Source organism: Crocuta crocuta, unplaced genomic scaffold (assembly GCF_008692635.1).
Source record: "Crocuta crocuta isolate KB4526 unplaced genomic scaffold, BGI_CrCroc_1.0 scaffold610, whole genome shotgun sequence".
NCBI classification, from domain to species: domain Eukaryota; kingdom Metazoa; phylum Chordata; class Mammalia; order Carnivora; family Hyaenidae; genus Crocuta; species Crocuta crocuta.
This window is the reverse complement of record NW_027527456.1, coordinates 1-25,338: the sequence shown is the minus strand read 5'-3', so window position 1 is coordinate 25,338 and position 25,338 is coordinate 1. Positions and strand designations below refer to the sequence as shown.

General features: G+C 41.5%; 1 protein-coding gene across 1 annotated transcript; it reads left to right on the top strand.

Moving 5' to 3' along the window:
- The first annotated feature begins 17,450 nt into the window (after positions 1-17,450).
- LOC144230708 (CXXC-type zinc finger protein 1-like) lies at positions 17,451-21,173 on the top strand. The gene is made up of 7 exons (XM_077763051.1): positions 17,451-17,644; positions 17,736-17,846; positions 18,170-18,219; positions 18,426-18,522; positions 19,429-19,581; positions 19,658-19,841; positions 20,767-21,173. Exons 1-6 carry the CDS (start codon positions 17,516-17,518, stop codon positions 19,802-19,804), a joined length of 687 nt encoding a protein of 228 aa, XP_077619177.1. The 5' UTR covers positions 17,451-17,515; the 3' UTR covers positions 19,805-19,841; positions 20,767-21,173.
- The last annotated feature ends 4,165 nt before the right edge of the window (positions 21,174-25,338 follow it).

Genomic DNA, 25,338 nt, shown 5'->3' with positions numbered 1-25,338 from the left:
TTATGGACTCTTTAAAGTGCACAGTTCCCCATGATTTACTGGATTAGTATGCAAGAAAAATATTTTTCACTCAGAGAAGGAGGGATGCAGTAGGATGCAGCAGTGAGGACTGTTTGCTAATCTCTTCCCATGATTTCCATCTCCATTGGGTTACCAGCAGATCTTTCTCAAGAGTCAATACGCTATAGATTTTACATAGACATGCATACAAGTAACTATCTTGCTGGTACAAATGACCCAAAATATACATTCCCACATATTTCTAATTTTTAAATTTAGAGTATAATTTACATACATTAAAATGCTCCCATATTAGGTATATAGTGTGTTGAGTTTTCATAAATGTATAGACCCATGTACCTCCACCCTGAACAAGATATTTTTATCACTCCAGAAAGTTCAATTATGGTCTCTTCCCAGCCAATCTTCCCAATTCAGTCTTAAGCATTATTCTGACTCCTATCACTGTGGATTAGCTTTGTTTGTCTCGAATTTCATTTATTTATTTTTTTTTTTTACAAATAGTTTATTGTCAAATTAGTTTCCACATAACACTCAGTGCTCATCCCCACAAGTGTCCTCCTCCATGCCCATCCCCTCCTCCCCCCCACATCCATCAGTCCTCAGTTTTTGTCAGCATCGAATTTCATTTAAATGGAATCATACTCCTTTCTTTCTGGCTTCTTTTACTCAGCATATTGATTTTGAGATTTCTCTATGATGTACGTATCAGGTTTTCTACTCCATTTTATTGCTGAATAGCATTTCATTGTATGGATGTACCAGAGGTTGTTGGATAGTTTAGATCTATAATGAATAAAGTTGCTGTGAACATTTATGAGGGACACTGGGTTGGTTTCTGGAGTGGGAGCCANTTCTTTCATGTTCTTGGATCAGTTTGTCTCTTTTCTTGTCAGCTTCTTGTTTTTCTATAATGGTGTCTTCTAAATCACTTATTCTCTTTTCTGTCTCTCCAATCCGTGCATTGGGCACCTCCAGTTTATTATGTATTTCATTTATCGCATTTTTTAATTCATCATGCCTATTTTTGTTCACCATGTTGGTTGTAGCCATAGTTTCTTTGAGGTCCTCTATGCTTTCTGCAAGCCCAGCGATTAATTGTACGATTCTTGTTCCAAAATCTTGTTCAGTTATGCTGCTTCTGTCTGCTTTGAGCAGTCATTAGCTGTCAATTCTTCTTGGAGTTTCTTTGGAGGGGAGCTCTTTTGTTTCGTCATTTTGGTTAGTTTTCTGTCTCTTGTTAGTTTTAAAGACTTGTTATGTACTCTGCACCTGTGAACGCTGCTGTACCCAAGAAGACTCTTTAACTGTCCAGGGCCTATCCTTTCAGAAAGCGTTCTTTGAATGGTATCTCTTGGTCTCTCTTGTTGAGACCTTGGTTATTTTATTTTCCTACTCGTAGTGGTATTTGGGACTGTCCACCATGTGTACTTTGGCTTGTTTCTTGAGGTAGCCCTGGAGAAGAAAACAGACAGGCAAACACACAGGGAACAGAGGGACACAAACGTACAAACAAATCCAACAACACGCTAACCAAGAGGGAACTAAAAAGTAATGAGAAAAGACAGAGGAGGGAAGGCGAATGATAGAAAATAAAAATACATAAAAACGTCAAAAAGAAGGAAAGAAAAGGAAGAATGAAGAAAACCAATAGACTAAGATCGGTTTAAAGCATATAACCAGATTTCCCAGCTACAATTAAATAGCTGGGTGTATGCAGTGCTTGTTGAAGAGCTAGAGAAAGAGAGAGATGATAGAGCGGAGATGAGGCAAAATTGGAGATAGAATGAACAGGCAGAAGGGATAAGAATATGGTTGGAGAGGTGAAAGAAAGAAGGTGGTGTTATCTAGAGAAACTCTCTAGTCTGATTACTCCTGAGAGGAGTGTACCTCATTAAGAAGTATGTGATGTCAATGTTAACCTTGAGGTTAAGATAGTATCTGCTGGTATCTCCATTGTGAAGTTTCTAATTTTCACGTTGTATTTAATAAATATCTTGAGGGCAACACTTTGAGACTATGCAAATATTCCGCTTCCACTCCAACTTGTGTCTACTAACTTTGGCATCCATCAGTTGATCTTGCCTACGTACATATTACTGTGGTGTTTGCCCAATAGTTACTTGTATTTTCCTCATTTCATCTACAGTTATTAATTGGATTTCTTCTGTATGAAATANACTTTGTGTTTATATTTTGCCATTTTCAGTATGATATGTCGTGCAGAAGATCGATTCAAATTACGTCTAAGGGGAGTTCCCTGTGCCTCTTGTATTTCAACGTTTACTTCCTTCCCCCGGTTGGGAAGGTCTCCGCTATAATTTGTTCCAGGACTCCTTCAGCACCTTTCCGTCTCTCTTCCTTTTCTGGGATTCCTATGATACGGACATTGTTGCGTTTGACTGTATCACTGAGCTTTCGAACTCTTCTTTCATGTTCTTGGATCAGTTTGTCTCTTTTCTTGTCAGCTTCTTGTTTTTCTATAATGGTGTCTTCTAAATCACTTATTCTCTTTTCTGTCTCTCCAATCCGTGCATTGGGCACCTCCAGTTTATTATGTATTTCATTTATCGCATTTTTTAATTCATCATGCCTATTTTTGTTCACCATGTTGGTTGTAGCCATAGTTTCTTTGAGGTCCTCTATGCTTTCTGCAAGCCCAGCGATTAATTGTACGATTCTTGTTCCAAAATCTTGTTCAGTTATGCTGCTTCTGTCTGCTTTGAGCAGTCATTAGCTGTCAATTCTTCTTGGAGTTTCTTTGGAGGGGAGCTCTTTTGTTTCGTCATTTTGGTTAGTTTTCTGTCTCTTGTTAGTTTTAAAGACTTGTTATGTACTCTGCACCTGTGAACGCTGCTGTACCCAAGAAGACTCTTTAACTGTCCAGGGCCTATCCTTTCAGAAAGCGTTCTTTGAATGGTATCTCTTGGTCTCTCTTGTTGAGACCTTGGTTATTTTATTTTCCTACTCGTAGTGGTATTTGGGACTGTCCACCATGTGTACTTTGGCTTGTTTCTTGAGGTAGCCCTGGAGAAGAAAACAGACAGGCAAACACACAGGGAACAGAGGGACACAAACGTACAAACAAATCCAACAACACGCTAACCAAGAGGGAACTAAAAAGTAATGAGAAAAGACAGAGGAGGGAAGGCGAATGATAGAAAATAAAAATACATAAAAACGTCAAAAAGAAGGAAAGAAAAGGAAGAATGAAGAAAACCAATAGACTAAGATCGGTTTAAAGCATATAACCAGATTTCCCAGCTACAATTAAATAGCTGGGTGTATGCAGTGCTTGTTGAAGAGCTAGAGAAAGAGAGAGATGATAGAGCGGAGATGAGGCAAAATTGGAGATAGAATGAACAGGCAGAAGGGATAAGAATATGGTTGGAGAGGTGAAAGAAAGAAGGTGGTGTTATCTAGAGAAACTCTCTAGTCTGATTACTCCTGAGAGGAGTGTACCTCATTAAGAAGTATGTGATGTCAATGTTAACCTTGAGGTTAAGATAGTATCTGCTGGTATCTCCATTGTGAAGTTTCTAATTTTCACGTTGTATTTAATAAATATCTTGAGGGCAACACTTTGAGACTATGCAAATATTCCGCTTCCACTCCAACTTGTGTCTACTAACTTTGGCATCCATCAGTTGATCTTGCCTACGTACATATTACTGTGGTGTTTGCCCAATAGTTACTTGTATTTTCCTCATTTCATCTACAGTTATTAATTGGATTTCTTCTGTATGAAATAGCTATCCTTTCTCTTTCATGTATTCAATGAAATTCAATTTCTATATGTATCAGTATGAGCTCATGGATTTATTTAATTCTCTGGGTTATCCTCCAATCCTGTCATTATTTATTGTGTTGTTCGAATTGTTCTCACAGTGGCCATTGGGAGTGTCTTCAGGATGGCTCCTGTGTCCTTTTCTTATTTTTCAATAAACTTTTTATCTAGAATAGATTTAGATTTAGAGAAATGTTTCAAAGAGAGTACACAGAGTTCCCATGTACCCATCACTCTGTTTTTAGATTGTGAATATTCTACATTTCTAAGATACATTTGTCACAACTAAGGAACCAACACTGTCACATTACCATTAACTAAACTATACACTTTATTTGGATTTCACTAGTTTTAAACTACTCTCGTTTTTCTGGCTAAAATGAACAAATCAGGAGACTCTAGATGCTGGCGAAGATGTGGAGAAACCCTCCTACACTGTTGGTGGGAATGTAAACTGGTGCAGCCCCACTGGAAAACAGTGTGGAGGTTCCTCAGAAAATTAACAATACAACTCCCCTATGACCCAGCCATAGCACTGCCAGGAATTTACCCACGGGATCCAGGAGTGCTGATGCATAGGGGCACATGGACCCCAATGTTCAGAGCAGCACTCTCAACAATAGCCCAAACATGGAAAGAGCCTAAGTGTCCATCAACGGATGAATGGATCAAGAAGATGTGGTTCACTTATACAACGGAATCCTACATGGCCATGTGAAAGAATGAAATCTGGCCCTGTGTAGCAACGTGGATGGAACTTGAGGGTGTTATGCTGAGCAAAATAAGTCAGGCAGAGAAGGACAGATACCATATGTTTTCACTCATATGTGGAACAGGAGAAACTTAACAGAGGACCATAGGGGAGGAGAAGGGGAAAAGACAGTTAAGGAGAAGGAAGGAGGCAAACCATAAGAGGCTCTTTTCTTTTTAATGTTTTATTTATTTTTCAGAGAGAGAGAGAGAGAGACAGCGTGAGCAGGGGACGGTCAGAGGGCGATGGAGACACAGAATCCAAAACAGGTCCCAAGGTCTGAGCTAACTGTCAGCACAGAGCCCGACGCAGGGCTTAAACCCACGAACCATGAGATCATGACCTGAGCCGAAGTCGGACGCTTAACCAACTGAGCCACCCAGGCGCCCCCATAAGAGACTCTTAAATACTGAGAACAAACTGAGGGTTGATGGGGGTGGAGGAGGGGGGAAAGTGGGTGATTGGCATGAAGGAGGGCACTTGTTGGGATGAGCACTGAGTGTTATATGGAAACCAACTTGACAATAAACTATAAAAGAAAAAATCAATCTGCAATTTTGCTAAGTTCAAGATAAAAAAAAAAACTACTCTTTTTTCTTTTCCAGGGTGCCATCCAGGATGCCACTATGCATTTAGTCATCGTGTCCCTATGCCTCCTGTAGAGTGAAATAGTTCCTTAAACTTTCTTAAAAAAATTTTTTTTCATTTATTATTTTTGAGGGGGGCAGAGAGAGAGAGAGAGAGAGAGATAGAGTGAGTGAGAGAGAGAGAGAGAGAGAGAATATGAGCTGGGACACATAAAGGGGGAGACACAGAATCCAAAGCAGGCCCCAGGCTCTGAGCTGTTAGCACAGTGCCCCACGTGGGGCTTGAACTCATGAACTGTGAGATCAGGACCTGGGCCGAAGTCAGAGGCTCAACCGACCGAGCCACCCCGGCGCCCTTCCTTAAACTTTCCTTGTTTGTGATGACCTTGACAGCTTTGAGGAGCACTGGTCAGGTGATTGATAGAATGTCCTTCAGCTGGTTTTATCTGACATTATACTCATTACTAGATCCCGTTTTCGATTTGGTAAAGAATACCACACAAGTAAAATACCATTCTCATCACTTCATATGGGGTGTACATTGCCACCAATAATGTTAACCTTGGTTACCTGACAAGTGTTTGCCAGATTTCCCCATTGTAAAGTTACTCGCCTGCCCATTTCATACTCTACTCTTGGAAAGCAAGTCACTACGCACACTCCCACCCCTGGGGGTGGGGGGAGGATGTTCACCACTGCCTCCTGGAAGAGGGAGTATCTATACAAATTATATGGAATTCTCCAAATTACTTGCCTCTCTTCCCACATTTATTAATTTATTCAGTCATATATTTATGTCAGTATGGACTTATGGATATTTATTTCATTCTATGGGTTATCATCCAATAATATAATTTGTTGTTGTTCTTGCTCGGACTTCCAGTTGTGGCCATTAGGAGCTCGTCCAGGTTGGCTCCTGTAACTTTTTGACTTGCCCTGTCCTTTTTGGGGACTACGTTTTGGCACCACAAGATGTTTCAGGCTCATCTTGCAGTCTCCCTGTTCTAGCTCTGGACTCAACCATTTCCCCAAGAACCCCGGATCCCTTTTATTGGAGAACAGTATTGAGAGACCAAAATCTGAGAAACAAGTGTGCTCATTGGCTAGTCAAATACTATTTTCCAGCGTGACCTAATGCATTCTTAGACTCCAAACCAAGAGACAGAAGCCCACAGTAATTCTAAGAGAGAACGTTTAATATAAGTAATCACTAACTATGACAGGAGATCAGAATAATAGGAGGTTGGCTACTAAGAAGTACAGAGAGTTCCAAAGAATAGAAGAGTAGCAGCATTTATGGGGAGTCGCCCTTATCTCTAGTACGGAGATAAGCACCTGAAAGAGGCCACTGCCCATTTCTCCACTCTGGCTTAGAACCGGATCTCACTGTGTGGTATGACAGACGCGTTGGGTGGCGGAGAAGATCGGTGATCTGCTGTGTTGGCGGGGCTTGCCCTCTGGGATACAGAGGTAAGGTGTCCACAGGCAGGATTCACACTTTGGAACTCACAGGAAAGCCACCCAAGGAATGCTTCGGGAAGCTGTTCATGGGATGTGCCCCACGCTGTTGAGTTCTGGCTGCTGCTGGCCAACAAGAGATGAGTTGCAGAAGCCACGGGTGCCCTGAGAAACTCATGAGAGGAGCATACCAGAACTGGGAAGAGAAATCTTTTCCTCATTCTGTATCTTGTTAGTGCCCTCTACTGATAATTGGAACTCTTAGGTTAATTCTTTTCTTTCTCCTCCTCTTCAGTGTCCTTATGATACTAACTTTTACTACAGGTATACCAGCTACATTAATTTGTTAAATTTATGGAATTTATTGTTCCCTCCACATCGTAGGTAGTTTTACATTTTTTTGGAGTATGTGACACAGTGTGTTTCCATGAGTCAAAGCTGTACAAAAAAAGATACATTCAGAAAATTGTCTCTTACCTGCTTATTCCCACTATTCTTACTTTTTAATGTTGTATTTATTTCTGAGAGAGAGGGAGAGAGAGAGAGAGGCAGCGTGAGCAGGGGAGGGTCAGAGAGAGAGGGAGTCACAGACTGAAACAGGCTCCAGGCTCTGAGCTGACTGTCAGCACAGAGCCCGACACGCGGCTCGAAGCCGCGAACCGTGAGATCATGACCTGAGCCGAAGTCGGACGCTTAACCGACTGAGCCACCCAGGCGCCCCTTATTCTCACTATTCTTTCCTTTTTCCTTCATCCCCTGTAGGAAAATAAGCTCTTTAATTTCTAGTTTATCCTCCTAGGTTTCTTTCAGATAAATGAGAAAGTACATGTATGTCTTCCTTTTTTCAAAAAGTATTTTTTAATGTTTATTTATGTTTGAGAGACAGAGTGTGAGCAGAGGACGGGCAGAGAGAGAGAGAGAGAGAGACACTGAATCCGAAGCAGGCTTCAGGCCGTGAGCTAGCAACACAGAGCCTGACGCGGGGATGGAACTCAGAACCGGGCAAGATCATGACCTGGGCCGAAGTCGGCCGCTTAACTGACTGAGCCGCCCAGGCGCCCCCTACATGTAGGTCTTCTTATATCACCTTCTTTCTATGAAGTGTAGCATAATTTAAATACTCTTTAGAGCTTTGCTTTTTTTTTTTCACTTAACAGTATATTCTCATGCTTTATATCAGTTCTTAATCTTACTTTTGTTGTAGATAGTCAGGGTATATTTCTAGATATGGGATTGCTGATTGAAGAGGTAAGAGGAAATGTGATTTTGTCAGGTATTGCCCAATTCCCTGCCAGAAGGGTTGAATCGGTTTGCATTCCTATCAGCAATATACAAGTGATTGTTTACCCACAACCTTACCAGCACAATATATGGTTATACTTTTAATTTTTACTAATATGACAGATAAGAAATGGCATCTGTGTTATGTTGATATATGTTTCTCTAATAACAAGTGAATATAAGCTTAAAAATCTGCTTGCCAGTCATCTTATCTTCTTATGTATGTGAATTGCCTGTTCGTGCTTCCATTTTTATGAGGGTTTTGAGGCCCTTGTGTCTCAGTTTCTGAGATTTCTTTAGGTCAGGGGTCAGCAAAGCAAATCCCATAGGCCAAATCTAGTCCACCACCAGTTTGTATAAATGAAGTGTTATAGGAACACAGTCAAAATCATTTGTTTACCTTTTGTTTATGCTGCTTTCACACTACAACTGCAGAGTTGATTGGTTGTGACAGGGGCCATCAGAGCCAAAAATCTTTACTACTTTACAGAAAAGACCTGCTGGCCCCTGGTTTCCATATTACAGATTAGCCCTTGACTGTGGTATATTCCAAATATCTCCAAGTTTGCCACTTGCCTTTTGACTTTGTTTATGGTATATTTTGCCATGCACATTAATTGTTTGCAAATGACATATCTGATGAAGATTTAGTATCCTAAATATATAAAGAATTTACACAACTAAATGCCCCCAAACAAATAATCCAATTAAAAAGTGGGCGGAGGAGAAGAGGAAAAAATATTTGGGGAGAGGGAGGGAGGCACACCATGAGACTCTTGAATACTGAGAATAAACTGAGGGCTGATGGGAGTGAGAGAGAGGGGAAGGGGGGTGATGGGCATGGAGGAGGGCATTTGTTGCGATGACAACTGGGTGTTACATGAAAACCAACTTGACAATAAACTAGGAAAGAAAACGAAAGTGGGCAGAAGATCTGAATAGACACTTTTCTAAAGGAGACATAGAGATGGCCAACAGACACATGAAAAGATGCTCCGCATCACTCATCATCAGGGAAATACAAACCAAAACTACATTCAGATATCACCTCACACTTGTCAGAATGGCTAAAATTAACAATCCAGGAAATAACAGGTGCTGGTGAGGACGCATAGAAAGGGGAATCCTTTGCATTGTTGGTGGGAATGCAAACCGGTGCAGCCACTGTGGAAGACAGTATGGAAGTTCCTCAAAAAGTTAAAAATAGAGCTACCCTGCAATCCAGCAATTGCACTATAAGGTATTTACCCAAATGATACAGAAATACTGATTTGAAGTGATACATGCATCCTGATATTTATAGCAGCATTATCAACAATAGCCAAATTATGGAAAGAGCCCAACTGTCCATTGACTGATGAATAGATAAAGAAGATGAGGTATATACACCATAGAATATTATTCAGGAATGAAATCTTGCCATTTTCTTTGTTTTAAATTTTTAATAATATATTTTATTTAACTCAATATCAAAAATATTATCATTTCAACATGTGACGCTACCTGCATTTCAAGTGTTCAGAAGCTACGTGGCCAGGGGCTATCAGATTTTCCAGCTCTACTTGGGAGGCCGGAAAGAAATCTTGCCATTTTCAACAACATGGATGGGGCTAGAGAGTAGACTTCTTTTTTTTTTTTTTACAAATAGTTTATTGTCAAATTAGTTTCCACATAACACTCAGTGCTCATCCCCACAAGTGCCCTCCTCCATGCCCATCCCTCCTCCCCCCCACATCCATCAGTCCTCAGTCTTTGTCAGCATTCAAGAGTCTCTCATGGTTTGCCTTAGAGAGTAGAATTCTAAACAAAATAAGCCAGAGAGACAAATGCCATAGGATTTCACTCACATGTGGAATTTAAGAAACAAAACACATGGACATAGGGGGGAAGAAAGAGAAGCAAACCGGAAAACAGACTCTTAACTTTAGAGAACACACTGAGGGTTATGAGGGGAGGTGGGTAGAAGATGGGTGGATTAAATGGGGGAAGGGCATTAAGGAGGGCACTCGGTGGGGTGAGCACTGGGTATTGTGTATAAGTGATGAACCACCGGGTTCTACACCTGAAACTAACGCTACACTGTAGGGTAACTAACTGGAATTTAAATAACAACTTAAAATAAATCAATGTAGTCAAATAAATCAATCTTCTGTCTTTTTTAAAGGTTTACAATTTTTATTCATTTCCTTAAAGTTCTTATTATAATTCCAGTTAGTTGACATACAGTGTTATATTAGTTTCAGGTGTACCATGTAGGGATCCAACAGTTCCATGTATCACCCTGTGCTCAGCACAAGTGCCCTCCTTAACCCCTATCGCCTATTCAGCCCATCCCCCAACCCCTCTCCCCTCTGGTAATCATCAGTTGGTTTTCTTTACTTAAGAGTCTGTTTCTTGATTTCTCTCTCTCTCTGTCTCTGTTTCTTTCTCTCTCTCTCTCTTTCTCTTGTTTTTCTGTTTTGTTTTTTAAATTCCACGTTTGGGTGAAAGCATATGGTATGTGTCTTTCTCTGACTGATTTATTTTACTTAGCATTATACTTTCTAGTTCCATCCATGCTGTTGCAAAAGGCGAGATTTCATTTTTTATGGCTGAATAATATTCCATTGTACATTGTGGAGTTATTTCTAGAGAGTGTATTGTACGTCGTGGAGGCTGAATGGGCAAATAGCTGAAACGTCAGGAATGTTCTGGTCTCAAGGCTGTCGAACGCGATAGCATTATCAGATACAGAGGCCCATGATCCCCCAGAGGACAGTTAGATGCCAAATCCGCTGTAACTCCCTGACACTCCTTGAAACTACACATACTCCCTGCAGGTCTTCACATAGCCACCAGGAGCATGTGTGATTAATGTCTAAAGATACTTCGTGTTCTCTTCCCGTGCTTTGATATGTTTTGATACTCATATCTAAGAAAATATGAAATAAACGCCATGTGTAGTCTGCTGCTGCTGCTCTCCTGCAGAGCAGCCCTGGACATCCACTCAATCTAGCGTCTGAGAACTTTTTCTTCAGTGCGCGGCTGCAGTATGTATCTACCACTTCTTTATCCATTCATCAAGAGATGGATGTTTGGGCTGCTTCTATACCTTCGCTATTGTTTTCTTTTTTTTTTTTTATCTTGGCTATTGTAAATAATGCTGCTATCAACATTGGGGTGCATGTGTCCCTTTGAATTAGTGTTTTTGTATTCTTTGGGTGGATTATAAGGTACTTCTATTTTTAACTTTTTATAGAACCCCCATACTCTTTCCACAGTGGCTGCACCAGTTTGCATTCCCACCCACAGTGCAGGAAGCTGCTTCTTTCTTCACATCCTCACCAACACTCGTTCCTTGTGTTGTTGATTTTAGCCAATCTGACAAGTGTGAGGTGACATTTCATTGTAGGTTGATTTGCATTTACCTGATAAGTGATGTGGAACATCTTTTCATGTGTCTGTTAGCCATCTCTATGCTTTCTTTGGAAAAATGTTTATTCATGTCTCCTGACGATTTCTTAATTGATTGGATTAAGGTTGTGTGCTTGCCTTCTTTCCACGAACAGGGCAGTGCCCTTCAGGCTCTACCCACCAAGCCCTCTGACTGATACTCCAGGTTTTAAGCCCCACTGGTTGCAAGAAACACAAAATTCAGCCCCTTTCATTTCCCAAGCCAAAGGCTCTAGGGAAACATTCTCCTTGTGCATTCCCCTGTGTGCTCCTCTCTCTCTAGCCCTTGTCTATAACCACAGCTTCCTCCTGTCCACACCACCCGTGATCCATTTCTACCCTAGACCACATCTCTTCACTTCCTACCTTCTTTGATGTGGCCTCTTCTCTCCCTTTAATTGTGGAGTTTGTTCTGCCAGTCTTCAAGTTGATTTCTGGGCTGTTCACGATGATTTGATAGTTATCTAGTTGTGTTTGTGGAATGAGATGAGCCTAGGATCCTCCTACTTCACTGTCATCTTGAAAAATCTCCTTAATAGTTGCATTTTTAATGTGGTAGTCTCTGGAATCCTGTAGAAAATAAGTAAATAAGTGTAGTTGTGCACCATTGTTTTAATAATACTCCTTTTATAATTGCCCATCTATTCACCTTTACTGAAATCTTTATTTCGATGTATGGCTTTCAAGTTTCTGGATATTGTTCTTTCATTTCAACCTGAAAGACTCCCTTTAGCATTTCTTGCAGTGCAAGTCTAGTGGTAATGAATATGCCAACTTTTGTTTATCTGGGATTGTCAGAATTTCTTTCTTACATATGAAGGACAACTTTGCTGGATCTAGAATTCTTCGTTGACAGGGTTTTTTTCCTTAGCAATTTGAATATATCATCTCACTGTCTTCTGGCCTGACAAAGTTTCTGATTATAAATCTGCTTTGCATCTTATTTTGCATCCCCAATGTGTGATGAGTCACTTCTCTCTTGCTGCTTTCAAAATTGTTTGTGTTTTGATGGTTTGTTTGCAATGTGTCCTGCTGTAGCTCTCTTCAGGTAAAGTTTACCTAGAGTTCACTGAGCTCCTTGGATGTTTATATTCATCTATTTCATCAAATTATGAAGTTTTTGGCCGTTATTTCTTAAGTATCCTCTCTTCTCCAGACTTCTGAAATAGTTACACCAGGAAGATTCTGCCAGTGCAATGGATGTCTAGATGGGAGACAGATTTCTGGTGCTTCCTACTCCTCCATCTTCTCAGAATCCTTTCTTGTCAACTTATATTTTAAAAACTGTTTATTTATTTTGAGAGAGAGAGAGAGAGACAGAGAGAGAGACAGAGACAGAGAGAGAGAGAGAGAGAGGGAGAGGGAGAGACAGAGAGCAAACAGTGGAGAGGGATAAAGAGAGGGAGAAAATCCCAAGCAGGAACTGTGCTGTCCTTGCAGATCCTGACGTGGGGCTCAATCTGATGAACTGTGAGGTCATGACCTGAGACAAAATCAAGAGTTGGATGCTTAACCAACTGAGTCAGCCAGTTGCTCCCTTTTCAACTGATTTTTTAATAAAGTGCAAAGGATTTTTGGTTGAGAAGGGGTTGTCTTTTTTTTCTTTTTTCTCTTTTGCTTTTATGAATACAATTTATTGTCAAATTGGGTTACATACGACACCCAGTGCTCATCCCACCAAATGCCCTCCTCAATGCCCATCTTCCTTTTTCCCTCTCTACCACCACCCCCCACCCCCATCCACCCTTACTTTGTTCTCTGTATTTAATAGTTTCTTCTGGTTTGCCTTCCTCCTTCTCTGTTTGTATCTATTTTTTACCATCTTTTCAATAAATGGTTCTGGAGGGGTGTCTGGGTGGCTCAGTCGGTTAATTGTATGACTCTTGGTTTCAACTCAGGTTTTGTGAGTTTCAGTCCTGCATTAGGCTCTGTGCAGGCAGTGTGGAGCCTGCTTGGGATTCTCTCTCTCTCCCTCTCTCTCTCTATCCCTCCTCTGCTTGCACTGTCTCTGTCTCTCTCAAAATAAATTAATTATTAAAACTTAAAAAAGGAATTATGAAGAAATTGAATATCCATATGAACAACTTTCAAACCCCCCAAAGCAAGATGAACTTCAACCTACATCTCACACCTTATACAAAAATTAATTCAAACAGAGCATACGCCTATATGTTAAATATACAATTATAAAACTTCTGAAAGAGAATATGAGAGAAAATCTTTGCAGTCTTGGATTAGGCAAAGAGTTTTAGATAAGATACCCAAAGCATGACCGATTAAAGACATTTTAATTTATTACCTGTTGTAAACACCAAAATCGTATGTACAGAAACAGTCTGCAGAGGAAAGGTTAAATTAAAGTACCTGCTCCTGGGCTGGTTCATGTTTTTGCTCCATCCCATCTGGATGGCCATTCTAGTGTTAGTCTCTAAGGGAGTACTCTTGCTCACAAAGCATTTAGCATCTCACGTATGTGGGCAGCCAGAAGAAACCAAAGCAATAAGTCAAAAACCACTAGCAAATGTTGTAGGAGCACTGGGCTGGGGGTCAGGGCATTAACATCCAGCTTTGCCTTAACTGTCTGGTGGAGGAGATAACCCTGCTATCCACACAGTGATACAAAGCAGAATGACAGCATGGTTGTGGAAAAACTGAACAAGGAAGAGCAAGGGCTTTGACGAAGGCATCCTAGGTGGGTGAGCATCTGAGCTAAGCCTTGAACAATAAGCAGAATGTTGACAGGCAAAAACAAATAAACATGGAACAGATGTGAGAGGTATAGGCAACACTTCCCATCCTTTATAATCCCAAGATTCCATTAAAGGAACACCACTCACTATTATAAATATAGCCACAAGTGCAATCCAAAGTGAAACAGGTCACCCAGTTGGAAAAGAAGTAGAGGGAAATTTACAGGCGGTGGTGCCAAAGCTGAGTCTTGAAAGGTGAGCAGAAATCAGCAAAAGAGAAAAGCAGACCTGAGCAAAGGCCTGGTATATGGAGCCAATGCTGGATTGAGAAGAGAGTGAATATCCAGGATGCCCTGAGTGTTTGACACCTGGAAGGCCTGGGAAGGGGAATTGTTTGTCATGAGAAAGTGGCGCGCTGTCATAGAGAACTTTGAGGTACACATCATAGAGTGGAGGACTGATTCTGATTCTGGGAATCTGAGGAAGATTCTCAAGGAGGATGGTGACCTATTTCTTTATCTGTAGCCTTTTGGAAATACAATCCTGGAGGTAAAATGGATCAGCCAGACACATCTCAGAGGCAGAAGTCCATTATGATGTCAAATAGGAGAAACCTAAACCAGTGCTGTGGAATTGGGAATGAAGGAAAACGGCAGTAAAGAGACGTTGGAGAAGTAGGTATGAAGGCAGGGGTGAAAGAGAGCAAAAAGCTGTCTTAGGCTCACTGAGGTCGCCACAGTGATGACAAATAATTCAAAGAGACGTTAAAACATTAGCTTGGCCACTTTCATGACCTATAGCAAGTGAGGTAACGCTTTCTTTCGAGCTCACAGACTATTTCTGAGTTCAGCCTGGATTTCTTCTCTCCTGCCCAGACCTTAAACTGGGTTTGATATAAGCTGTGAAGATTTAGTGAGGGGCACTGTCATTAGATACCAGGCTTAAATCAAGGAAAATAGTTTCTTAACAGAAAGCTCTTAGACATTTTTTGAACACTGCTTTTCTTGTCAATGAGACTTAAACATAACTCTAATGTAAAGGACAGCATATATTTGCTTTTATCTCCAAGGAATAATACTACGGAGTCAGATAAATTGCAGTAATTTTCCACTTTGCAACAACACTTGAGGAGCAGAGCCCCTGATGCGTTTCTTTGATCATTGTTGGCCATTGGACACCCCTGTGTGCCAGGCAGTAAACTGGGCACTGCTCAACCAGAAGTGACCAAGACCAACATTGTTCCTACCTTCAAGTGAAGAAGACAGGCTCAAAACACACATGAAGGGTTCAGGCAATGCTCCTATTTCCTTCTGAATTTCAAGATGAAAGTAAAAGAAACATCCTTGCTTTTATAATTATGTCCATGGGCACCTGGGTGGCTCAGTCGGTTAGGTGTCTGACTCTTGGTTTTGGCTCAGGCCCTGATCTCAATTTCATGGTTCAAGCCCGCCCCCCACCCCCACCCCCATTGGGCTCCGTGCTGGTGGCCCGGAGTTTGCATGGTATTCTCTCTCTCCCTCTCTCTCTGCCTTTCCCTGACTCATGCTGTCTCCTTCTCTCTCAAGATTAAGAAACTTTAAAAAAATAAGTATGTCCAAAAGTTCATTCAGAATAGACTCTGGTCATCCAGATGAAAAGGAAGCAGAGAGAGCTTCCCAGAGAGTGATGTCAAAGCTAAGCCTTGAAGTCTGAGTGAAAGAGCAGTGGGGTTGTCATAGTCTACAATGGGAATATTCATTTTATATTTTACCTTTGTAATGACATATTTTTCTTTATATTTGTTTTACACCATTTAATTGTGTATAAGATTGCGTTTTTTACATATTCATGGTGAATCATGTCATCATGAAATTACCTTTTCAATCCCATTGAGTTACATTTTGTCTTAGGCTCTTTAGTCTGATATTAAAATAACTGACCTTGCTTTATTTTGATTAGCATATACCTGGAAAATTTTCTTCTATCCCTTTATTTCAAATGCTTCTGTTTCCGAATGATTTGTTACGTTTGGCATTAACTGCATATGACTAGGTTTGTTAGTTTTCATCCAAAATGGCAATCTTTGACCTTAACTGGAGACTTTACCCCATTGATAACTTTTTATTACTGACTACGTAATAAAATATGAACTTCAAATATGAACTTATTCCTACTTTCATACATTTTGCTTTCTCTTTTTCCTGGCTTTCCTATAGATCTTTTTCTCCTTCCTTGACTAAAAAGATGATTTATGTGTTTTTGTTTGTTTTTGTTCCTCATTACTTACCACATGATTGAAATAATAGAAGATAGTAAAATAGTACTGATATGAAATTATTCAAAGTAACCGGAAATGATAACGGGATCAATTTTCCTGCCATATACATTAATGCAATGATCCATCACTCCAATATAGGAAATTTGGTACTGACGTCACAAGAAACATCTGCGTCCATGGAGGCCTGTGGTGATGTTCTGCAGAATGGCTCACGTGTAGCTGTATGGTTTCTTTGTAGCCATGTTCTTCCAACCTTTGTCTATGTATCAACTCTGCTCTGCAGGGGACCTTGAGCAAGCGCAAACCCAGCATATCCAAGAAGGGGCGGAGCTAAGGTCGCTACCGGAACCAGCCGGAAGGAGCTCTACCCGCCATTTTGTGCAGTTGCTTGGCGGCCCCGGACACTTAAGCGTCTGTTCGGTGTTGAGGTATTTTTAAGGACTTTGAAGAGGGTCTGTAGGCTCTGTGACTGGAGAGATATGTGTGGGGGAAGATTAAAGTGGATTTTGGCGTAAAGTGGATTTTGGCGTTGGGAATGGGGGGGTCAAGTAATGGGTTTCGGTCAGGATAGTGACTCGTTCGAGTCTGAGGTGAACGCAAGGGTCACTAATTTCTGTTTTTCTTTTCTCATATTTTCATCCTGAAGTTCCACGTTTAGGTATGTATTCCTTTTGGTCTTATTAGGTGTACTTTTTTTTTCAATTTCAGTTATTTTTCTTTTTACCACGAGTTACATAAAAGTACCTTTTGAGTTTTCAATGTTAAACATTTTATTAACTTCAAACACAACTGATTTGTGCCTTATGTGATACTCATTCATTGGAATGTGTTCAGACTTCCTTTCAGGCTAATTGAAGGGTCAGTTTTGTATTAAGATTGTATCTCTAGCTCAATGGTAGTAGAGTTCTCCGACCGATAATTGTCTTATTCAAAAGTGTATATTCTTTCAGCGTGTGTGCTTGCTCTTTATGTGATACTAATTCATTGACATGCGTTTACACTTCCTTTAAGACTAAATCCAGGGCCAGTTTTTTTTAGTAAATATTGCATCTCTAGCTCAAGAATAGTATGAGTTCTCCAGCTGATAATTGTCTTATTCAAAGGGGTGTATTTTTCCGTGTGTGTGCCTGCTCTTTTAATCACTGGGAGTGATTTTTGTGTGTGTGTATGCATATNATCTGTCATATTCTGCCCCAGCGCGTCCAGCAGTGGCAGAAGAGCCCCTGCATTGCTGAGGAGCATGGCAAGAAAATGCTTGAGCGCATCCATCGTGAACAGCAGGACGCTCACACCCGCCTGAAGGACATGGAGTGCCATTTCCATGAACTTGAGGCCATAATCCTGCGTGGCAAGCAGCAGCCTGTGTGCGAGGATGAGGAGGTGTGTGGGAATGGGTGGGATGGAGCAGAAAGGTAGTTGCTGTCTTGCCCACTCTTCACTGCCTCACTGGTCCTTCCACTGTCCTGTGCAGACCAACAAAAGTAACAGGAACAACGCACACATGCAGACGTTCTGTGTCTCCTGTGGGCAGTCAATTAGCTCGCATGTCGCCCTGCGCCATATGGAACACTGTTTTGTCAAGGTTAGGGAACTGGATGGGGGATGATGGGGCAAAGGTGGTTTTGGCTGGGTGGGATCCATGGGGAGGAGGGGATGTTTGGCGCGTGGGTGTTTGTGGTAGAAAGGCAACACGCATCCATGGCTCCATCCATTTGTGCTTCCCTTCCATCCTTAGTATGAGGGCCAAGATTGGAACATCAGCCAATGGTAATGGTAAGGGAGGACATTGGCTGGGCAGACAGGAGCAGAGGAGCCACAGGGACAAACGTGTGGTTTGGGGCTTTGTCACGGGAGGGCATCCTGTGTGGGTTCACAGTTCCTCCCATTTGTCCTCTTTCTTTCCAGTATGAAAGAAAGTGGTCCTTCGGGTCCTTGTATCCCACTTGCATTGAAGGGTGAGTGTGGGTGCTAGTTGAGGTCAAAGGCATGATATGGACAGGGTCAGGAGTAGAGTGGGAAGGATCAGAAGGTGGGTTCAGAGGCGGAGGTGGATAGGTTAGGGGCAGGGTATGGGTGGGGTTAGGGACAAAGTATGCGCAGGGCTCCGGTGGGACCTCCCTTCTTCTGACCCTTGGCACTTCACTTTCAACCCCCCCCCCAGGGCCACCAGGCTCTTCTGTGATGTTTACGACCCAAAGAGTAAGAGGTACTGTAAGCGGCTTCAGGTGCTGTGTCCTGAGCACTCGAGAGATCCCAAGGTGACTCTTCTTTCCCTACCTCATCATCTTTCATTCCCCCCCTCCCTGCTGTAGTCCTCTCTTCCTTTTCGCTTGATTGCCTCCTCCTCCTTTCTTCCTTCTGCCTGACTGCCTTCATACCTCCTGACCAACTGCCATGTGCGCCCTTCTCCCTTTCTGACCACCCCACACGTCCCGCTCCTTGCAGGCTGATTACCTTTAATTCTTACTTCTTTCTCTGCCTGTCCTCCCCCCTACGTTTCTCTCTCCCTCCTCTCTGCCCGACCATCTTCCTTTCCTTTGCTCCTCACTGTATAACCGTTCCCATTCTTCTCTTTTCCTCGCTGGACCGTCATACATTCCTTTCCCGCCCCTTGCTGGGCTGCCTCACCTTCCTCTCTTCCTCGCTGTATGACCTACCTGTCTTCTTTCCTTTCTGACTTCCCTCCATTCTTCGTCTTCATGCCCCACTGCCTCCAGTCATCTTCTCCCTGCTTGGCATCTCCTAAATCGTTTCTTCCTCCCTGTCTCGCCAACCCCTAGGACTTCCACCCTCCCTGTCCAATTCCTCACCTCTTCTTTTCCGTGCTTTAGCAACCCTCTTTCGTCTGCTTCTCTTTGTCAGACCCTCCCTCCATCCTTCTTATTACTGTGGTTTGATCTCTTTCTGTTCTTCCATCTTTCCTGCCTGATCACCTCCATTCCTCCATTGCTGCTTCTTTGACTTCTTCCTTCATCCTCTATGCAGAGAAATTCCCCTTTTGTCTCCTCTTCTTTACCCGATCCCTGAATGCCTCTCTCCACCCCCCTGCTGAGTTACTCCCCATTCTTCCCCTTCCTGCCAGACTGCCCTCCATTCCCCATTCTCCTCATAATGCCTGCCTGATCGCTGCTCTGTGCCTCATCATCCTTTATTCTTCCTCCCAGGTATCAGACGATGAGGTGTGTGGGTGCCCACTAGTGCACAATGTCTTTGAGGTCACTGGTAATTTCTGTCGCCTCCCTAAAAGCGTGTGCAACCTCCACTACTGCTGGGAGAAGCTGAGGCGTGCTGAGGTGGACCTAGAGCGCGTTCGCACGGTAGGCTACAATGGAGACTGGGGCTGAAGGATGAGATAGCATCCTGAACCCCCCCTCTCATGTTTACCTCCCACAGTTGAGCAAGCTGGAGGAACTACTTGAGCAGGAGCATAAGGTGCGCACAGCCATGACGAACCGGGCCGGGCTTCTGGCTCTGATGCTTCACCAGACAACCCAGCATGACCCACTCACCGCTGACCTGCGCTCCAAAGTAGAAAGCTGAAAGCTGCCTGACCGAGAGCCTGTTCCCAACACCCTGTGTAAGGGGGACACTCAATGAATTCTTCACACACTAATTCCTATAACCAATTTTCTCTTGGGTCATCTTACAAAGTTTCTCTGTGCTTCTCTGTTCACCATTTGGTCTCCTGTCTCTGTTTACCCCTGGATGGGAAGGGGTCTTCGCATTTGCCCTCTGTGGCCATCCATCCCTCCGTCCCTCTCTCTCTTTCTTCCCTGAAACCTGGCAGGGCCAGGAGTCTGCCCTCCCTTCATCCCCCACCGTCTAGAGTTTTGTTAAGAAACTGCGGAAGAACAAAGGATTTGAATATCACCTGACGGCCCCCTAACCTGTCTCTCTGGCCACAAACCCGATTTCAAACCTCTGATGGTGGTGGGTGACAGTGCAACCGTGCTTAGCAGGAGGCTGCAGTGCACGTGCAGGGTGGCTGTGAAGTGATGCCCACTCAGGGCTCAGTGGGCCCTCTTCTGTCAGGGGAGCTATGACTTTACAAAGAAGGTGCCAGCGGCCTTTGCTTCCTGCAGTCCCCCATCCTAGGCCTTTAGATATGCACTTGGCACCTGATTAGTGCACAGCCAGTGGATCAACTTGTGTGCAATTGTTTGTATTCCCCAGGCCAAAGGTGTTAGAAGAATAGGATGGGATATAGATGAGTGTGGGATAGTCCCCCCTGATGATGCCGCTTTGGGACATGAGGAGGATTCAAGGGGTCACGGCGGCCATGCCCCTGCGCCTGCCCATGTTGGTCCATCCCTCGTCACCCCGTGAGGTCCCAGCTCTTTTTGTCAGCCTTGGCCCCTGCCAGTTCAGTCCTGGTCTGTGCGTTTCCCCCAGCACCGCCTCTTCCTCTCCAGCTCTGTCCACCACACTGCTCTGGGTCTGTCCTTTCCAGCCTGCCCTGTCCAGTGAAGCCCCTCATGGTCATGACCATTTCACACCTATAGGGTTGCCAGAGGAAGACTGGGACTTCTGCCATACCTGCCTTTGTCAGTCTCAGCCAGACCTTCTGTGGAGGTGTGCCCAGCAATGCTGCCTGTGGGTACTGGTATGTTTGAAATGTGAGACTTGCACCCTTTTCCTATGTTTTCTCTACTCACTGGTGCCTTATGAATTTTTTCATTGATTTGCATAATTGCTTTTTCCCAGGGACTCACACGTTTTGCCTAAGTGCTTGAGCATGTTGCTCTAGACTTCTACCTCATAGTCTACCGTAGTTGGCTTATATTACTACCTACCTCATGGAATGTCTCCCTTTTAAATTACTACACTTTTTTACTCCTCCGATTGATCAGATTCTCCAGGGGCTAACCCATATAATTAATTATTTGAAAAGACTAAGCTAAGATCAGATTTTCCAGGGGCTAATCCGTATAATTATTTGAAAGGGTTAGCTTTTGAATGTATTCACATTCCCGAAGTTTATATCTATCTTACTTATTTAAACTTTCATTTTTATTAATTCTCACTTGGTGATTTTTCGTTTGGTGTTTCATTTTCATGTGTTTACTTCATTTCTTTGTTCTTGTTCTGATCTCTTGAAACAAATTCNTAAATAAATATATAGATATAGATATAGATATAGATATAGATATAGATATAGATATAGTCAAGGATTTCAGGCCACACACTTTCCTCTAAATGCATTTACAGCTCCTGATCTGTGGTGTGAAAGGTGCGACTCCAGAATTGATTTTCACTTTGATCCTAGCTGTTGAACAAATTTTCGTAGTGTCTACCTATTGAAAGTAGTTTGATGATCTTTTCTTTCTTTTTGGTACTTATGATTTTACTATGACCAATATGTGGCCTGTTAAATCTAAACTGGTAAACATTACTCAAGATTTTCTTTGTAATGGGCGTCTGAGTGGCTTCATTGGGTAAGAGTCGGACTTCGGCTTAGGTCATGATCTCATGGCTTATGAGTTCAGGCCCTGCATCGGACTCTGTGCTGATAGCTCGCAGACTGGAGCTTGCTTCAGATCCTGCATCTCCTTCTCTCTGCCCCTCCCCAGCTCACATTCGGTCTCTTTCTCTCTCTCAAAAATAAACAAAAATTTAAANGACAATAAACTATTAAAAAAAATTTTTTTAAAAATTTTAAAAAAATTTCTTTGGAGTAAAATACTTCACTCAATTGTAGAACTTTCATGAATATAAGAGAAGAAAATAAATTCTTTGCTAGGTGTAGATTATTCATTAAGGCTTTCAATCTAGTTTGATGATTAATGTTTGTTTACTCTGACTTTTTTGTGTACTTCAGCTGTTATATTATACAAAGAATAAATGCAATAATATTTTAAAAGCTTTTTTCCTTGTGGTTTTGTGTTTTGTGGAGGTGGGGAGAAGGGGCATCCTAAAGTGTATATTGTGGGCCATGTTGAATAATGACATTATGTATTTTCCTTGTTTTGTCTTTTTTGTTTGCTTGTTTCCTTTTTTGTTTGCTTCCTTTTTTGAACGCTTTTGACCTTGAGTTTACTTTGATAAGTACATCACCACTGCTGCTTTTATTTTGCTGCCACTCACCTTGTGTATTTTTGCCTAAATCTTTATTTTGCATGTTTATCTTTAAGATACACTTCTTGTAACTGTATATGATTATTTCCTTCATCCCACATTAGTGTCTTGAGATTCAGTCCATGTAAATTCGTATAATTGTGATCATTTTATCTTTCTGTATTGTGCTTATTACTGATTGTACTATTTCCTAAATACAACGTTTATCCTTTTCTTCTCCCTAATAGCTCAGTGAAGTTTCTGTTCACTTTTGTCCCTCCCCCTTACCTCATTAATTTGGAAATTTTTATTTTTACTAATTGCTCATCATATACTTTTTCACTTCTAACACACATGATTCAATTCGTTTTCTCTGTTATTTGATCAGAATATAATTAGACCTTTTTCCTTTAGAAAAATTTTTATTTTATTTATTTATCACAAATAGTTTATTGCCAAGTTGGTTTCCATAGAACACCCAGTGCTCATCCCAACAAGTGCCCTCCTCTTCCTTTAGAAAAAATTTTTAATGTTTATTTAGTTTTGAAGGAGAGAGAGAGACACAGAGCATAAGTGGGAGAGGGGCAGAGAGAAGAGAGAGAGAGAGACACAGAATCTGAAACAGGATCCAGGCTCTAAGCTGTNACACTTGTGGGGATGAGCACTGAGTGTTATATGGAAACTAATTTGACAATAAACTATTAAAAAAAATTTTTTTAAAAATTTTAAAAAAATTTCTTTGGAGTAAAATACTTCACTCAATTGTAGAACTTTCATGAATATAAGAGAAGAAAATAAATTCTTTGCTAGGTGTAGATTATTCATTAAGGCTTTCAATCTAGTTTGATGATTAATGTTTGTTTACTCTGACTTTTTTGTGTACTTCAGCTGTTATATTATACAAAGAATAAATGCAATAATATTTTAAAAGCTTTTTTCCTTGTGGTTTTGTGTTTTGTGGAGGTGGGGAGAAGGGGCATCCTAAAGTGTATATTGTGGGCCATGTTGAATAATGACATTATGTATTTTCCTTGTTTTGTCTTTTTTGTTTGCTTGTTTCCTTTTTTGTTTGCTTCCTTTTTTGAACGCTTTTGACCTTGAGTTTACTTTGATAAGTACATCACCACTGCTGCTTTTATTTTGCTGCCACTCACCTTGTGTATTTTTGCCTAAATCTTTATTTTGCATGTTTATCTTTAAGATACACTTCTTGTAACTGTATATGATTATTTCCTTCATCCCACATTAGTGTCTTGAGATTCAGTCCATGTAAATTCGTATAATTGTGATCATTTTATCTTTCTGTATTGTGCTTATTACTGATTGTACTATTTCCTAAATACAACGTTTATCCTTTTCTTCTCCCTAATAGCTCAGTGAAGTTTCTGTTCACTTTTGTCCCTCCCCCTTACCTCATTAATTTGGAAATTTTTATTTTTACTAATTGCTCATCATATACTTTTTCACTTCTAACACACATGATTCAATTCGTTTTCTCTGTTATTTGATCAGAATATAATTAGACCTTTTTCCTTTAGAAAAATTTTTATTTTATTTATTTATCACAAATAGTTTATTGCCAAGTTGGTTTCCATAGAACACCCAGTGCTCATCCCAACAAGTGCCCTCCTCTTCCTTTAGAAAAAATTTTTAATGTTTATTTAGTTTTGAAGGAGAGAGAGAGACACAGAGCATAAGTGGGAGAGGGGCAGAGAGAAGAGAGAGAGAGAGAGAGAGGGAGAGAGAATCCGAAGTGGGCTCCAGGCTCTGAGCTGTCAGCACAGATGACACGTGGGGCTTGAACCCACAAGCTGTGAGATCATGATCTGAGCCAAATTTGGAAGCTTAACCGACTGAACCACCCAGGCGCCCTTAATCAGACCTTTCATTGTATAGAAACATGCTCTTGTATCCTTTGAATAAATTCCTCATAGTGCTATTAGAGCCCAAATGTCTATCAACTGATGAATGGATAAAGAAGATGTGATTCATACATACAATGGAATACTACTTGGCAATGAGAAAGAATGAAATCTTGCCATTTGCAACAACATGGATGGAACTGGAGGGTATTATGCTAAGTGAAATAAGTCAGTCAGAGAAAGACAGATATCATGTGTTTTCAGACATATGTGGAAATTGAGAAACTTAACAGAAGACNGAGAGACACACAGAGAGAGAGAGAGAGAGAGAGAGGGAGGGAGGGAGGGAGAAAGCAGGGGAGGGGCAGAGAGAGAGAGAGAGAGAGGAACCCAGAATCCAAAGCAGGCTTCAGGCTCTGAGCCATCAGCACAGAGCCCGATGCAGGGCTCGAACTCACAGACTGTAGGATCATGACCTGACCTGACATGGTACGCTCAACCGACTGAGCCACCCAGGCACCCCAAGAGATTTTTCAATACAGTGAATGAACTGAGGGTTGATGGGGGCAGGAGAGGGGGAAATGAGTGATGGGCATTGAGGAGGACACTAGTTGGGATGAGCACTGAGAGTTGTATGTAAGCGGTGAATCACGGGAAACTACCCCCCAAACCAAAAGCACACTGCGTACACTGTATGTTAGCTAATTTGACAAATTACATTAAGAAGAAAAAAGAAAAATGGTCTATTCTCCCTATTTGTCTCAGCCAGTTGAAAAACACTCTGGGTTTTTCTAGAGAAATTTAAACTGTTCATTGGAAGACTATTGTTTTGAAACTAAGTCAATTCTGCTTCAGGAAAACCTACTTTATCATTTGAATTCAATATCCCCAGTCACATTACCGTAATTTAAGTCTAGTTGTATGATTGTATACCTAAGTGTCTGCATTTTACAACAGTCATTGCTATCCATGGTTGTGTTCTCTGATTTTCGGGTCTATCTTCTGATTTAGTATTCATTTATTGAGAATACTTCCTTTAGTTTTTCCTCAAATACAGTGAGTTGGTGGAATAATCTTTTTTTAATGTTTTAAATATTTATTTATTTTTGAGGCAGAGAGAGACAGAGCACCAGCAGGGGAGGGGCAGAGAGAGAGGGA